Genomic DNA, 15,644 nt, shown 5'->3' on the forward strand with positions numbered 1-15,644 from the left:
TCCTAACATATCTCTTCCTTTACTACTAGGACGATTTTAGCAAATTTGTTCATCTGGGCTAACAACATTTCGTTTGCAAGTATGATTTTGGCATTGAAAGGGAGTACAGGAAGTATGCGAGTGACATATATATTTAAATAAGTGTACAGCTCAGTCAATAAAGAAATATTTACTGGTGGGAGACTTTATTGCTTTCGATTTCAACAAATGTTTTATTGGACAAAAACAATTGAACAAGAGGATTAGACAACAGGCTTAGCCTATATGAGTCTTCTCCTAATACTTTGCAATGCTTTGCCTTAGTAAGCCTTTAGCTTACAGTTCTGGTTTATATAGGAGCAGGGGGTATTAGTTAGCCTCGGCTTACAACTCTAGTTTGTAACTGCCAGAATGATCCAGAACAGAAGGTAGTAGTGTAAGACAATCATACTGTACATGTATTTAGAGTTTTAGTTGTAATTTGCTCTCCATATTCAACACAATAAATAAAGACATTCCTTGTTTCTACTTGCAGATTAGTGCAGCTCATGTCCAGCCAAACTCACTAGTTGCTTCTACCATGTAAGGAACAGATGGTCAAAGGAGGTACCAATTGGTCAAGGGTCCAAAGGGTCATAGCTGACAAGTAACAGATTGGAGATTGGTCAAGCTGACCACATATCTTGATTGACTGAGTGCTGACACAAACTGCCAAAATGCTGCAGCAGATTTTGCAAGACATGTTCATAGACCCAGAGCTGCTTGCAGAGCTCTCGGAAGAACAGAAACAAGTCCTTTTTGTTAAAATGCGTGAGGTATGATCTTTGTACTGCTCTCCGTGATGGGACATTTTATGGTGGGGTTTTGTCTAGCAGGATGCAATTGGCTTGGCATCATCAATACTTTTTCAAATCATATCTTCCTTGCTACTCCACCTTTCTTCTTATACTTGATTTTTAAGAAGGTAGAGTGCTGTATGATACTACTCTATTAGTGAATCAGTCAATAAGTCTACGTCTGGTAATAAGTCCACCTAAATTTATTGCAGTTCTGTATTTCATTGTCCTGTAATAAGCCCACCCATACTTCGAGTCAGAAATTCCATGTTGGCTCTCTGGGCTTATTGCAGGATCAATACAGTAATATGGGGTCTCATATGGTCCATCGCAAGTGAAGTAAAGAATTTTGTTTTACCATTATGTTGCATATAACATAAATATATATATTATTCAGCCCATCATGTACTCATAGTGATACATTATTTGATTTAATAAATAGTTTATACATGTTTTTGGTTCAGTAATATGGTCTAAAGTATGCCAAGTTTGTCTCAGAGAAAAGATTTAAGAATGCAAACATTCCCTACCTTCATGATCATATAGATCAGTAGCTAAATTTAAGATTTTTTGGGGGGAATTTTATATGAAGGGAAAAAATATATATATATAATATCCTTTTTATGCTGCAGACACCTGCTCAAAATTATTTAGTTAAGATTACTCAATTGTTTCCAACAAATATTCAGAACAGTTTTAATTATGAGAAAATATTTAAAAAAAATCAATGATTCCTCAAAACATTTTGAGAATGCACGTCAAAAGTACAATAGAGATAGCGTAAATGCTTTTCAAGTCGCTGAATAAAGCCAACTGCTATTTCTAATGAATGATTTCTACCCTTCAGAGCTCAGCCAATGGTTCTCTGAACTTGATCATGACCTCCTCTCAGGAATAGTTAACAGATCGCAGGATCACATTTATAATTTCGTGAACATATTTTTGTGGAATTTCTTTCTTTGCTTACTTTGTATACCAAGTATTAATCTATTTGTCAACACATGTGGACTTTTGCTATTGACAGGAGCAAGTACGCAGGTGGACAGAGAGTGAATTGAAGCTGGAAATAGAAGATAAAAAGTGTCCAAGGAAGCGAAAGCCAGGTATATACATGTACTGCTACGTATTTTGGGGTCAAATTGATTTGTTGTAGGTATCTAGGCTATGTGATACAGCGGCCTGTATCTGCTGCTGTAGTAGTATTCGTGTTTATATATAATAAATGTAGACTTTTGTTTTGTATGATATGTATATCCATGCAAATTGCTGTTAAGGTAGAGAGCTTGTGAAGTCCCACCCCTTTTCTACTGTTTACATCCATTGAAAGCATTCTCCTGTTAAATTAGTCGGAATTCCTCTCTATTCGTATAAAATAGAAGCAAGAGCCTTTAAAAATGATATCCAGGATACTGAAGTTAAATTTTTAAGTATGTATAGATTTAGTTGGAATGATGAAAAAGATGGTAGATGTAGTTATTTAATCTCTCAGGAACAAAATTGTTTATTCTTGATTTACCATAAAAAAAATAGCTACAAGTTAAAGTTTTATTAATCACAAATGAATTAGAAAAATATAATCTTGAAAGAATAGTTTGAGGTTATGAAATTTATTAATTTTATAGGAAGAAAGGGTTTTGTTAAGTTCCTTAATGGCAGTGACGGTCATGAATGGGTATGGGTGATGGGAGATCATGCAAAAGACAAGAAGATTGATGAGATGTTGGAGGAGGAGGCTAAGAACCAGGCTCTCAGAGAGGCGGAACTGGAAATGGAAAAATTAAGGTACGTCTGAAATTTTCAATTTTCAAGATATAGATTTCCAAATGATACATGTACATGATTCAGGTTAAAAGTTACCGGTAGATATGTTTTCCTGCCAATATGTGACATCTTTGATAGTACATAATATGATTTGGCCATGTATGTTTGTCCTTTATTCCAGTAACTTTTCTTTGTCTTGACCATAACTACTAAACTAATGAATACTTTTTAAACAAACCTGGCATGACACTTTTTAAGATCAAGGTCAAGGTCACCGCAAGAGTCAAAATTTTTGGAACAAAACTTGTAAATTGGTGGACATTTATTAATCATATTTTATGGATGTATATATACATTAACACTAGATGGTATGCCATGTATCACTGATGGATTCCTATTGCCAAGGCCATAATAATTATATTTGCAAGGTCAAAGGTCATATTGTAGTGCTTTTCCAGTGTAGAAGTTTTTAATCGCAGAACATTTTCTCTTCAATTTTCAGCAATGTATAATATGCTGTTATTTACATGTTAATTTATCTTTTAGTGTTTACCATAGTTGAGACTGGAATAGTAAAATAAAATCAGCATCTGTTAAAATCAGGAGTAAGTAAAAGTGTATGGTTTATTAAAATTGACAGCCAACAGGAGGAGTTTGAACTGAAGCAGCGAATGGATCGGGGACAGTGTGAGGAAGACGAGGCTAAGAAGAAATTGGAGGAGGACATTAGGTCTGTCATCTTACATGCCAAAATTAATTTCTCAAAACATAACTTATGTATCTAAGTTATGATGGTATGCTTTAATGAATAATAAAACAATTTATAGAGAAAAAATATAACACGGCATAGTTGCTGCCTCCAACAAAATGTTTTTATTTTCACTGGACACTGGCTATTTTTAGGAATAAAAATATGAAGTTCACTGATAGTACATGTATAGGCAGTAGACATTTTTATCTCCCATTATCAGAAAATTGAATTTTACTTTATTTTCATTGGAATATTCCATTTCCATTTTGATCCAGAACATCAGTTTGAGTTATTTTGCCATAATTTTGCCATAATTGATTTATTTCTTCTATGAATGCTATTTCATAGGCGAAAGAAAGAGGAAGCAGAAATGTATCAGTCAATAAAGGAGGCTAGGTTAATGGCACAGCGTCTCGAGGAGGAGAAAAAGAAGGAGGAACACAAACGTGTTGAAATCCTGAGGGTAAGTGTTATACTTCCTGTCTATGACTCCTTGGTCCTTCCATCCTCTCTGTAAAGTTATCCAGGTACTTCAGTCAAGTTTGTTTGCTGTGAACTAACCTATAGAATTACTTTTTTCTATGGAAGGGTTTGAATCTTGTTCATGTTTTTTTGGGCAAATTTTATGTTATGGTATATGATATTAAAACTGATACATGGCTGAAGCATAGGACTTATTTTAATGACCTAGGAAGAGCAACAATTTAAATGGTTTACTGATATATATAGGTTGTTGGACATCAGTTTTATGGTTTCGATTAAGGCAAATTCAGATGTTATAATAATAAGATAAATCTTAATGGATTAATATTATAATTCAATAGCTGAGTCCATTATACTGGTTAAATAATACATGTAGTACACATTTTTAATGACTGAATAATAGTATAAATTTTAATGTTTCAATAGTGATATAGATTTTACTGGTTTAACAGTAGTATAAATTTTAATGGTTCAATAGTGATATAGATTTTACTGGTTTAATAATAGTATACATTGTAACAGTAGAGTCAATTTCAACGGTTCACAGCAAATAATTTTTATCATAGATTGCTTTACCCCTAAAAATCTGTTAATCACTTTTCTATACATATATGTCACATTTAGTGTGCTATATATATTCATTTTGTATATTAACAGTTTTGTTTCTTATTGTTGAAAATTGTATTGCTGTAACTTTTATTTACTCATTTTTAGAATTGACAACTATGTTATCAGTCTCATTCAGATCAGATCTTTCAATCCACTTCCGTATTTTATGTAACACTGAAGGTTTGAAAAAGCTCCACTCCAAACAATGTTCTGGTAACTCCAGTAATAGATTAGCACTATAAAAGATTTCTTACAACAGTATTTGAAAGATTTTGTTATAAACGCTGTATGTAATTTAGAAGGAGTTAGATGAATATGAAACAAACCAGGTTGCTAATTCCAAAGTGTAAATGCTGGAGAAAATTCGTAGGAATTGGTTGTGTAATCTATCCCTCAAACGGAAACTTGAAATACTGATATACAAACAGTGCATGCATATGTTACAAAGAAGTAATACAAATTATATTTAAATTAGTAAAGCATTCTGGCATATTTTGCACATCCCAAGCTATCTCAAGAGAGAAGCCATTCTATTGGTCAGAACAAAGTGACATATGGTAAATAATCAGAAAGGTAACTGGAGCTGTTACCTGCATGGTGGTGCTACCACAAATCTGTAATGAAACGTAAAATGTTAATGTAGATTGAGAGGTCAGATCAGACTGGTAAACTATGAAGAGTGATTAACAGATACTGGGTAGCCTCCCTTGCCTCATTAAACAGAGTTCTCTTGTACATAATCTCTTATCCATTGTTCCGATGCACTTTACCAGAAAATACTCACTGAAGCATAACTTTCACTCTTTTTCAATTTCACCCTATGTTATAAAGGCAGGGCCATCCTGACAGCAGACTTGAGTACATATGTATTCCACAAATGACACATTGTAACTTCCACAGGGAAGGGTGAAATTAACACTGAGTGAATATGAGCCTGGCTATTTACCTTATTCTTTATGTTATCCTGGGTATACGTATCTACCACATTTAACCGTTACCTTGGGTATTTGTAATATGACCTTTTCCTTTATGTAGCTAAGGGCTTGCAAGAAATGTGAAGATCTCCAACAGGTATCAGACAACCTTACTTGTCATAGCAAGACGCAGCATGCCGTAGCTGAAGGCAGGAATGATCATTCTTCTTCTGTTCATGTTAAAAATGTAAATTTATTTTTCGATGGCAGATGCATGGGACGATTTTGGCAGTGTTTGCAGTGCATGAAGTTGGGAAATTGTACAGTTTATGATTCTCTGTTGTTAGAACATTACATCAATATATTCTTGCGTCTCATGTTGATAGGTTGTTTGTATTTTATGAACACATATTTATTCAGCAAAGAGTGCCATCGCAAGAGTTATTAACCCACAAACACACTAGTTATATAACTATACTTGCATTAACTTTCAAACTCAATATTTGTATCGGGTAAAGTTTTCTTTGTATGAGGGATATCACAATATTTATTAACCCATAAAACTTTTCTGCATTAACTCTGTATTTACAAACTCTATTTAATATGCATTAGCCAAAATGGAGATCACAACACTTATTAACCCATGGATAGTTACATATTATATACTTAGAAACTCACTCTTGTCAAACCTGCGTTAAGTGGTCAGTCACTCACAGGAGATTGTAAAAATGGTTTCTTTAATATGTTTGACCTATTATATATCAATCTAGGTTCTCATAGTTTTGTCTGATAATCAAGCTGGGACAATTATCTTTAACCCTTTCATCACTGTTGACCATAATGGACTCATCCAGATAAATGTATGGTAGAGTCGACTTAAGTTACCTAGGGGTGAAAGGGTTAAGTATTTTTCTTCCAATGGCTTAAATTAAAATTAAAAATTTAAGCAAAAAGGAAAAAATATGTAGGGAAAATTTTGAATTCTTAGCCAATGAACTAAACTTGTTGCTGTAGCGACATATTTTTACCATTTGTGCTGAAATGTTAGCAGTCAATTCGTAAATATTTTGTGTTTGCAATCAAATTAGTTGAAACGTGTAAGACCCAGATTGCTTTGATTAACAGCTGAGGTGGCCATTGATGTTATGCATGTATCACAAGAAACTAATCAGAGAACCATGTGTGATATTGTTTACATGTACCGATACATGGAGGATATTAAAATTGTTTGTGTCTTTTTATACATATAATGTAATTTATTACTTATCTGTATCTATTCTTAAAGGCATCTTCATGATTGGTAAATAAATTTGTAATCTTTAAATAAATAAATGTGTTAGTACTTTATTAATTCTGGTCCGACTCTAACTTTATAATTTACTTTATTAATCCATCATGGAAATAACCAATGTTTAATCTAAAAGTCAAAACATTTAAAACCATAAAATGGAACAGAAATTGCAAAAAATCACATTTGTGTGTGGCCATCAGCTATTCAATGCTGTTTCTTATCATGATTTCATGATGGGAGTGTGAGAGGATGGAGGGGGTGGGGGGGCTTAAACTGACCACTGTTATCTAGTTACCGTTTACAAGTGTTCCACTTTAAGGCAGGTTTGACTGTGTTATATACATTGGGTTTGTATATTTATATTAGGTATTATATCATATCTATAATAAACTATTTCTACTTCACTAAGCACTACACTTTTTAAATGTAGATAAATCTTAATAGTTTTATATATCTAATTGACTAATCCACATAATTATTATCACAAAGTCTTTGAGGATTTTAGTTTCAAATTTTAACCTTCTGACTTTCTTGAAGAGATTTGTTCATTACCTATGTATGTAATCTAAATATAATGTTTGAGAGAATTTGAATATTGTTGACACAATTGCAATGTCATTAGATTATGTAACCAATGAAATTTTTAATATTTATGATTTTAAGAGTTTTGGTTTGAAGTTTTAGCATCTGATTAACTAGTCTAAAGAAATGTTACATTTCATTTTATGTAAGATATGGCATAAATTGATGTTATGTTTTTTTTTTAAATTTTATTGAAACATATCGATCATTATGATGACTCGGACAAAACCTTATGCTGTGCGCTCTGTACTTGTGTAATCAGCCATGTAGGAGATGCTTTGTTTGTTGTTCTGCTTGATCTTCATCTCGTTTGGAAACTAAAAATGAATTTATTGGTTGTATGCATAAACCTCAACATTTTTGTGAATACCAGAAAAGGAATGTGCATTAAAGATCTTCTGGTATCTATTAGGACAGTTTATTTCATTGACAGAAAGTAGTGGTGAATTAACATGATTTTACTGAGAATATACTGGAATATATGTATATCAGACCAGTGTAGCACACTAATACAGTTGGTCACCTACACAGGCTTGACTGAGTCGCAAATTTTAATAAAAACAAGCTTTTGCTAGATTGACCAATGAAACCTCACCGAGTGATTTGCTGTGTGATCACATGTTTGAGACTGGTAGCTATTGACGAGTATTAACACATTGTTGCTTGTTTTGTGCCTAATGTTGCAAGTATTTGGATTGTTTTTGCCTCCAGTTTGTGCAGATGTTGTGAAGGAATTTTAAAATGTTGAGCATCAACCATAATGCTTCGTATAGTACATTTATGCACGACCACACACAAGGAAACAGTTTACCTGTTTATTACCTAGTATATGTCGCAATGTATACAAGTTAACTCATCATTACCAAATATATCCTACAGTTCCTTAAATACGACAGTAACACACAATTCAATTTTATATTTAAAAAAACCACACACAATTTAACTTGAAAGAGAATTTTGTCAGTACAAGACCGTGTCATACAACAGCAACGAACCTTCTATGAATGAATGTAGTCCAGCCACAAACAGATTCATTGGTGATTTTTTTCATTCATTTTCATATTCTTGAAAAAGGTGTCAGTTTCTTTGTCAGCATTTTTTCTTCAATGTCATTTTAGTTAAGTTTTTTCACGTTTACATAGGAACTTACTAGGTGGATGTTTTCCATTATTTTCACTTCGACAGATATTTTCATCCAGCCACAGTCGGTCACCATGTCAACAGGGTGTGACAACCTTAGAACCTTTGTATGCTTTAGGTTGTGGTTCAAAACAGGATCAGAGCATTGTGGAACAACTTGTCTTTGACCTCTTCACAGAGTCTTAAAAAAATTGTATCTGTTTATTTGCTCATCTGGTCTGGGGGTGGTGGCTTTGGTGAGAGTATTTAATGTTCACTTTTTTTTCTTAAAAATATTACTCAGGAGAAAACATTTTAAACTCATCAGACATTGTTGGTAATATGTTTGGTTGTTTAAGAAGTAATTTCTATGTGACCCCTATTGTGGTAAACAAACTTACGTGTATAGGATCTGGCATATGCGATTGACGCTATTTGTGATTGGTTAAGTCAAAATTTCAGACAGTTTTAGACTTAAGATTGTTTCATGATCTCGGGGCCTGGTCTTTGTTCATCACCTCCTCAATGATGGTTGCCCTTTCATTTCATTTCCTAGTTCCCTGAATAATTAGCATCTTTCTCAAGCCTAGTCCTGTAGTTCCTTCCTGCATCCAAAGGTAGTTTGCAGTTGGTCCTGTACACACACTCTATGATGTTCTTGTCCACTTGTCTTTCGGGTTGTACTAGTACTCATCTTGCTGTATGGAAATGTTTCACTGCTGTTGAGATGTTGTGATTCCTTAAATTCTTTCCATAGCTTAGAATTATCCTTTTATATATATTCCATAATGACACTACCTCTATTCTGTGGCTGTTTTTCCCCCCACCTGATCTAAGGTTTGGCTTATTTCTCCTCCATTTTATCTGTTCCTTGTCACTAGTCCAGCTGGGATACCCACACGTCTTCAGAGCTGATCAGATGTGCCCATCTTTTCTGTGTCAATCTTGGGTTCTGTAACAGTTGTAGGACGCCTTAATCTAGCAGGGGTCTGACTACCCAAAGTTTTTGATGGAGAGGGTGATGGGAAGAGAAATAAAGGTATTGATCAGAGTTTATTTAAGGAAAAGTTTTGCATGTTGAGTCATTCTTTCATTCAATCGCATGATCATTTGAAAGTCTTCATGGTTTATAAATGATTCTTGAATAGAATGCAGTAAGTTTAAACCTACATCATCTATAATCTTAATATTTCTGTTCATGTTTAAGATTTAACAAATATTTTTTTCATTAATTTATTTAAGTACATGTTGTGAAGCTTAGTTTTATTTGGTATAACATCTGCTATATATATATGTTTTATTTGGTATAACTATATATATATGTTTTATTTGGTATAACATCTGCTATATATATATGTTTTATTTGGTATAACATCTGCTATATATATATGAATGGAAATGCTACACATACTACATTTTTTGTAAGATTTTTTTTTATTGTAATTTTTTTGTGGGGGAAGGGGAAGTTGTGCAAAGGGCAGGTATATACATTTTTGGCAATCCATTTGTATTGTGTATGAAAATTCAACTTGATTTGTTGTACAGTTACAAAGTTTTATTAACCATTATTACCCCGTACCTTTTCACATCTAAGAAAAATCAAACCCCGACCAACCTGGTTAAAGACATTAGTGTGGCCAACCACTGTACTAGCAACCACTGTACCTAGCAACCACTGTACCTAGCAACCACTGTACTAGCAACCACTGTACCTAGCAACCACTGTCAGTAAGGTTGTTATATGGTGAATATCTTTGAAATGTTGAAAACATGTTAAATTGGTACACACAAGTTATATGGAGGTAAAATCCTAGAAAATTAAACATCGACTATCAAGAAACCAGTTTTTGAATGATTTACAATATTTAGAGTGAGAGTAGCCTCCCTTTAATTAATCATACTTTTAGTCCACAAGTGGGGTATACGTAAGATATGAAAAAAATTAATGGCAGTTAAGTATGAGTGACATGTTTTTTATATAAAATACATAAAATATATTAAGGAAAATTTACCAATTAAGTGTAAGAAAGTCTTTCCTGAAAGGTTACTTACAATAAATATGAACAAGTCACAGTATATATGTAACTATCAAGTCATTTATTGTAAAATCAAAAAAGATATTTTAGATGAATGTGCTTTTTGTTTGCTGTCACTCCACTGTTTGTGAGACATTGCGACACTTGCTTTGTTATTGTCTCAAAAAGATTACAGTTAATGACCGAGTTTGAGGTCAACAAGTGTACCTCTGAACTTTCTAGGTGTATTATGTCTCATAAATGTTAGAGTTTTAATGATCATGACAGAATAAGAGGTTAACAAGCATACTGCTGGACAGGATTGATCAGAAACGTTTTTGATTACCAATCATTTAGTAGAAATTTGGTTTAGTTCAGGAAATTTTTCAAAATAATTAGGATTTATAAAGGAATGTAATGAGCATTTGGGCCACAGGAAGATGCTTTAAGGCAAAAAATTGAAGCTGTAAATAGTCTCAAAATGCAGTCCATATGTGTTTCAGAAATGACAAACAGCTAATTTGGTATGTTTGAAAATGATCATTTGGCTGAAAATGATATCGATAAATAACTTGAAATTTAAATTTGCAAATATTTGATAATTGGTTATGCAGAAAACATTCTGATGAAAGGTTTGAAATTTCCTTTGTTTCTTGTTCTTAAACAGTATTTTTTGCATATTTAGTATCATAGTTTTGGTTTCTCTTCAATCGGAGAACACCGTTAATGTTCTTGATGTTGTGATTTGAAATCTTTGTTCTCTGTCTGCAGTCATCCTTTGCCCAGGAACGTCGCGTCTCCATGGAAAAGGTTGAGAAGGCAAAACGTCGCCGTAGTAATGAACTGTACGTGCGATGGAAGGAGATGAGGAGACAGATAGAACAAACAGCAGAGGAGGAGTCCCAAGAGGTAGAGGATAACTGGCACCATAGAGGTAAGGTCACAGGAATTAATTAGGGTCAGGTGAAACGGTCATAGAAGATTGAAAGGTCAAAAGTCATAATGGAGTTTTTCAAATCATATTAGGTTGAAAAGGTCTAAAATTATGAATGAATGAAATGTCATAGAAAATTTCAAATGGGGAAATAAAATTTTAATGCTAATTATAGAAAGGGTAAATCCCTGGTAACATTTGTCTGCACACCTTTCTTAGATTACTGTTACTTAATATAGAATATTTGATGTTTTCAAACTTTAGTTGTGTTATACACTTCAGATTTCTGATCACTTGCAGTTGCAAGATTATGAGTATTGTGTGTGATGCCTTCTGCAACATCAGTATTGTTAGACGTTTTATAAGACCACTGTAATAATTGTACAGGTATTGTGTAAAAATAAATCAGAAAAAGTAATCAGTTGATTTGATTGCTGGTCTTAAAAACTAACCTCTTATTGAAATGTCCTATGTTGTGTGAAAAGGAGTCTAGACACATTGTTTGATTTTACAAGCTTTTTAACATGTGTTGTGTAGAGAAACAGGCCAAGGAAGCTGAGAAACAGATGCAGACATTAGCCAAGCGAGCCCGCGAGGAGCACCATAACTCCCTACGCATCAGTTCAAGTGTCATCAGTGCGGCATCAGCATTCGCAGACGGAACAAAACCTCCTCTCCCCCCAAAGTAAGCACTAACTAGCAATGTCCTCCTCTCCCCACAAAGAAAGCACTAAATAGCATTGTCCTCCTCTCCCCACAAAGTAAGCACTAAATAGCAATGTCTTCCTCTCCCACCAAAGTAAGCACTAAATAGCAATGTCCTCCCTTTTCCCCAAAAAATAAGCACTAAATAGCAATGTCCTTCTCTGACCCCAAAGTAAGCACTAAATAGCATTGTCATCCTCTCCCCCCAAAGTAAGCACTAAATAGCATTGTCTTCCTCTCCCCCCAAAGTAAGCACTAAATAGCATTGTCCCCTGCTCCCCCCGAAGTAAGCACTAACTAGAAATGTCCTCCTCTCCCCCCAAAGTAAGCACTAAATAGCATTGTCTTCCTCTCCCCCCAAAGTAAGCACTAACTAGCAATGTCCTCCTCTCCCCCCAAAGTAAGCACTAAATAGCATTGTCCTCCTCTCCCCCCAAAGTAAGTACTAAATAGCAATGTCCTCCCTTTTCCCCAAAAAATAAGCACTAAATAGCATTGTCCTCTTCTCCCCCCGAAGTAAGCACTAACTAGAAATGTCCTCCTGTCCCCCCAAAGTAAGCACTAACTAGCATTGTAAAATTGTAGTTTGAATAACATTTCATTGTTGGGATATTCCTAGATGTTTAATTCTCCCTAGATAATCTCCAAGTTCACATGCAAATTAACCCATTCACCCCTAAAGTCACATTTGAACGTGACCAAATCAAAAACTGGGCAAGTCCAGTTTGATTATGTAGGGGTGAATGAGTTAACAGGAGAGGCAAAACCCTTTTTACCACAAAAATAGCAAAATATGTACTTCTTGTGTTGGATTGGGATAATTTTGTAATTTTGTAGATCTTCATAATCATGATGATTACCCTTTTCATAATGTGAGAACTAGTTCATTGAAAATGTGTAAGTGTCTCTCAATAAGATGTTTAAGGTTACCTGTAGTTTTACTGGTAGTGTTTCCTGTACTTACATGTATCATCTGTCTTAATTAGATTGTCATCCTTCAGGACAAAATGTTCATTAATCCATTTTCCATGTGCAGATTCATGGGGTGGATATGATTTTTAATATGTTCACAGTGAGATATGTATATTTCACAGATGTGTCTACAATTCAGAAACTAGTCTTCTGTCAAGTTCAGATTTTGATATGAATATCTGGATTTTAATAAGTTCTTTGCTGGACAATATTGGATAATTCTGAAGGATGTCATAAACGATCATCTTCCCTGTTTAGCGTGAAATATATATCAGTATAGGTTCTTATCACTTGCATAGATTTTTGTGTTTGTGGAACTAAATACAAGTCAGGAACTTGACAGAAAGTGAGAGAAGTCCATGCGAGTGATATGTAGTTCTATTCCTGCCCAATATTGTAGATAAGAAGTTATCATAAAATAGTCTAGATTTCGTTGATATATACCTGATATGTGTAACCTGCATTTCATCTTTCATATTCCATGCATACTTTCATTTTCACTTAAATGTCTTTCCTAAATCATGATGATAATAAAAAAGGAAAATCAGGAAGACCTCATTGTAAGTGTTTTATCTTCAAAATCATGATTAACAGATAAGATCATGTTAATGAGAAAACATTTCTTTATTTATTTGAGGGTAATTGAGATATAGATGTCAAGCCCATAACTGACTCAGATTTTTATAAATGTCTTTTGTTACCATCATTTTAATTGGACAAACCATCCAGCAAACTTTTGATACAATGATTTTGATTGGTCAGGCCCAAATATCTTACACAAAATGCCTTGGCTAGTCAGAATGGAATGTAAGTAGACTTTTCTCTATATGCCTGCTCGTTCAGTTACAAATCTTTGAAAAATGGGAAATTGTCAAGTGGTAATTGTCAGAACCTAGAAAAAAAATGTGATTTCATGAAATAAAATGTAACTTGATGTTTTGTCAGAGAGGTGTTTTTTGAAATGTCAGGTGTAATATTTTTAAAAACTTAAGTTATTTTTAATGCATTGCATTATCAGGTTGTGACAATTTTCACTGCATGTTTATACACTTGAATAAATCTTACTTTACATATCATGCTAGCTCTGTTTATTCATCACAATCATTTTATCCTCATTATGAAATTTTGCATTCCATTCTTAAAGTCCATTTCCCATCTACCTTTTTCTCACAGCGTTATGCTTCTCTGTCTCTGAATGTGGCCATCTACCATTTACACTTCTCTACCTTCTGCCTGTATGATTTTATCAGGTTGACTGGCCATTAAGACACTATCATATAACCTGTCTTCAGCATTTTCCTTCATAGCTTCATCCCATTTTCCCTCTCAACCTTTTTAATATCCCAGCCAACTTTACCTTCCTGTTTCACATTTTAACCTCCTCATCCCAACCTAGCTTCATCCCATCTTCTCCTGTGCTCCTGTCTGTTTCATCTCCATCCTCTCTACATCACCTAAAACCACCCCCTCCCCACCCCTGCCTGTCTCTCATATCCCATAGCAGCTAATTATAAAGGCATGTAGAGTAGATTTGCCTGTTCCTTTATGCATGCTAGTTTATAACAAAGTTATAATTTATTTGTTGATACGTTTTACTGACAACACTTTTAGGCTATTTTGAGAGACGACATGGAACTTTGGAAATCATGGAAAATTCCTGGAAGATTATATGCATGCATAAGGATATATTGTTATAATATCATGTTTTTACTGAGGAAAGGGAAATACTCCCTCAATGGTCATTATACATTTGTGTAAAATATAAGGCTCTTGTGGTCAGTATTTCTCTACATAGCAATGTAGTTGTATATGTTAGACCAAGACGGAAACTAACCAGTGGCATAACCTAACATCAGGAACCAATTAAGGCCTAATTCTGAACCATTTATGGATAAGTATCCCATGAAGAAAAAGAAACATCTATCTCTTGAAGTTTTACCTCAGAGATTTATTATTTTGATTAATTCCATCAATATGAAAATTTTCTTCGATTTTTGAAATGTTTATATTCTATAGCCTCTGATTGGTTGAGACAATAACAGTAATTATAACTTGAGTTCTATGTGGTTGACTTTGGTGATACGTTCTTGGAGTAATGCACAAGAGATAAACTTAATATTTGAAGGCTGTTTTTTAAATTTCCATATTCAAGATGGCTGCTATGGCCTCTGATTGGCTGAGACAATAATGCTTATCACTTGAGTTTTCTAGGGCAGATTTTGGAGATAATTTTTGGGAGTGATACATAGATAGGCAGACTGTTAAATTTTAAATGTCAGGATTCTAGGAGGCAGTAATGCCCTCTGATAAGCAGAGATATAAAAACTTCAATAGATGAGGAGATTGGGTTTAGTTTGCCTTTTGCTTTCAGCTCTACATCCTCGATATCCAGGGGTTATGCTCACTTTTACTCTCTGCACCCCTGGAATATGTCATAGCAAAATTGAAGGCACACAGCTAGCTATTTGATTGGTCTCATATAATAAAAAAAAACTGACCAATCACTAGTCTGATGTACCTGCCTTTACAGAGGACTGACACCCGACTTTAAAGCCAGTCAATTTTACTGTTTCACAACCGACAGATCTATTTGATGTACATTAAAGAATCAAACTAATTTTCTGGTCTCATCCATAAGATGATGCTTACTGAGCCTTCAATTTTTCTGACATATCCAGGGGTGCAGAGAGTGA

At 34.1% G+C, this 15,644-nt stretch overlaps 1 protein-coding gene across 4 annotated transcripts in view; it reads left to right on the top strand.

Moving 5' to 3' along the window:
- The window catches only part of LOC110453913 (SH2 domain-containing protein 4B-like), a 29,421-nt gene that overhangs the window by 8,580 nt on the left and 5,197 nt on the right, over window positions 1-15,644 (top strand). For 2 of the 4 annotated variants that reach the window (XM_021503141.1, XM_021503142.1), the window contains exons 2-10: window positions 515-794; window positions 1,840-1,918; window positions 2,438-2,597; window positions 3,217-3,306; window positions 3,676-3,790; window positions 5,455-5,490; window positions 11,112-11,274; window positions 11,812-11,959; window positions 13,714-13,758. In XM_021503141.1, coding sequence (XP_021358816.1) covers window positions 696-794; window positions 1,840-1,918; window positions 2,438-2,597; window positions 3,217-3,306; window positions 3,676-3,790; window positions 5,455-5,490; window positions 11,112-11,274; window positions 11,812-11,959; window positions 13,714-13,758 — 935 coding nt within the window. In that variant the 5' untranslated portion in view covers window positions 515-695. The remainder of the gene's footprint in view (window positions 1-514; window positions 795-1,839; window positions 1,919-2,437; window positions 2,598-3,216; window positions 3,307-3,675; window positions 3,791-5,454; window positions 5,491-11,111; window positions 11,275-11,811; window positions 11,960-13,713; window positions 13,759-15,644) is intronic. The other 2 variants (XM_021503146.1, XM_021503143.1) reach the window with 2 other exon arrangements.

Source organism: Mizuhopecten yessoensis, unplaced genomic scaffold (assembly GCF_002113885.1).
Source record: "Mizuhopecten yessoensis strain PY_sf001 unplaced genomic scaffold, ASM211388v2 scaffold7547, whole genome shotgun sequence".
In the NCBI taxonomy this organism is placed as follows: domain Eukaryota; kingdom Metazoa; phylum Mollusca; class Bivalvia; order Pectinida; family Pectinidae; genus Mizuhopecten; species Mizuhopecten yessoensis.